Source organism: Malus domestica, chromosome 13 (assembly GCF_042453785.1).
Source record: "Malus domestica chromosome 13, GDT2T_hap1".
NCBI classification, from domain to species: domain Eukaryota; kingdom Viridiplantae; phylum Streptophyta; class Magnoliopsida; order Rosales; family Rosaceae; genus Malus; species Malus domestica.
This window is the reverse complement of record NC_091673.1, coordinates 19,392,146-19,393,285: the sequence shown is the minus strand read 5'-3', so window position 1 is coordinate 19,393,285 and position 1,140 is coordinate 19,392,146. Positions and strand designations below refer to the sequence as shown.

Below are 1,140 nucleotides of genomic sequence, written 5' to 3'. Positions count from 1 at the left end.
ACAACGAGGAAGGGACAAACAACCCTAGCCGTAAGTAGATGATATACTTTGGTACGTAGAAAATCACCATATCTTGAAGGGCTTACCGACTTATTTTATTATTCATCGACAAGTAAATGCATGCAAAAGTTGATGATCAGAATCTACTTATATCAACCAAAAAGATAAGAAGCATCATATTGACGTGATGTGGGTAACTGCTTATTAAGATAGAGATAATAATCAATCTCATTATTTTTGGTTCTTCTTTTGGTGATCACAATCAAGCAGTTCCTCTAGCAACTTATCATCCAAATACTCTAACACAAGAACTTCATTTTGCTCACCACCAGCTCGCCCCTGCATAATCCCAGGCATTGCAGACGAAGAAGATAAAAAATTAGCCGATGCCGATGAAGAACCGCCACTTGCCGAAGGGTACTCATTAGGAAAGTTCAAAATGGCTAAGCCACCCCTCATAGCATAAGCCGCTCTGTCATATGCTTTAGCTGCCTCTTCAGCTGTGCTAAAAGTCCCAAGCCAAACACGAGCGCTGTGCCTATTTGTGTCGCGAATCTCCGCTGCATACTTGCCCCATGGCCGCCTCCGCACACCCCGGTATCGAACTTCTCTGGCTTCCTTCTCTTCCATGTCCTTCCCTTTGGAGTTTATACATGTGTAGGTTGCATGGTCAGACTAAGGATTGTGGAATCAGCATTTATACGAGTTAAAAAAAAACATCTAGGATGTGGTGCTAAAAACTCATGCGGGGCCCAATTTGTCCACGTGTCAAAAATATGGCTGAGAAATTGTTCCCGCGTGACCATACGTATGGACTTGAATTCTCTGCCCTCCCATTTCGGTGAACTCTCCGTGCCCTCCTATTTTGTGTGGTCACGGTTAATCCATGCTAACATTTTATATTGTTTTTTATAAAAATAATAAGACAAAAAAAATAGTAATATAAAATATTGACGTGACTTAACCGTGACCACACAAACAGAGGGCACGGGAAGGGCACCGAATTGGGAGGACAGAGAATCCAAGTCCCATACGTATTGTATATACCCATGAATCCAATGTATCCGGATGGTCAAGGTGTGATGGCTATGGAGTCCAGAAGCCCTTTTTGGTCTTCTCCTACTTTTGGCTTTGTTTGTG

The 1,140-nt window shown here is 42.5% G+C and overlaps 1 protein-coding gene across 1 annotated transcript; it reads right to left on the bottom strand.

Moving 5' to 3' along the window:
* Positions 1-231: 231 nt before the first annotated feature.
* LOC103453438 (ethylene-responsive transcription factor ERF095-like) lies at positions 232-630 on the bottom strand. Its single transcript, XM_017336937.3, has one exon. It carries the CDS (start codon positions 628-630, stop codon positions 232-234), a length of 399 nt encoding a protein of 132 aa, XP_017192426.3.
* Positions 631-1,140: the final 510 nt, after the last annotated feature.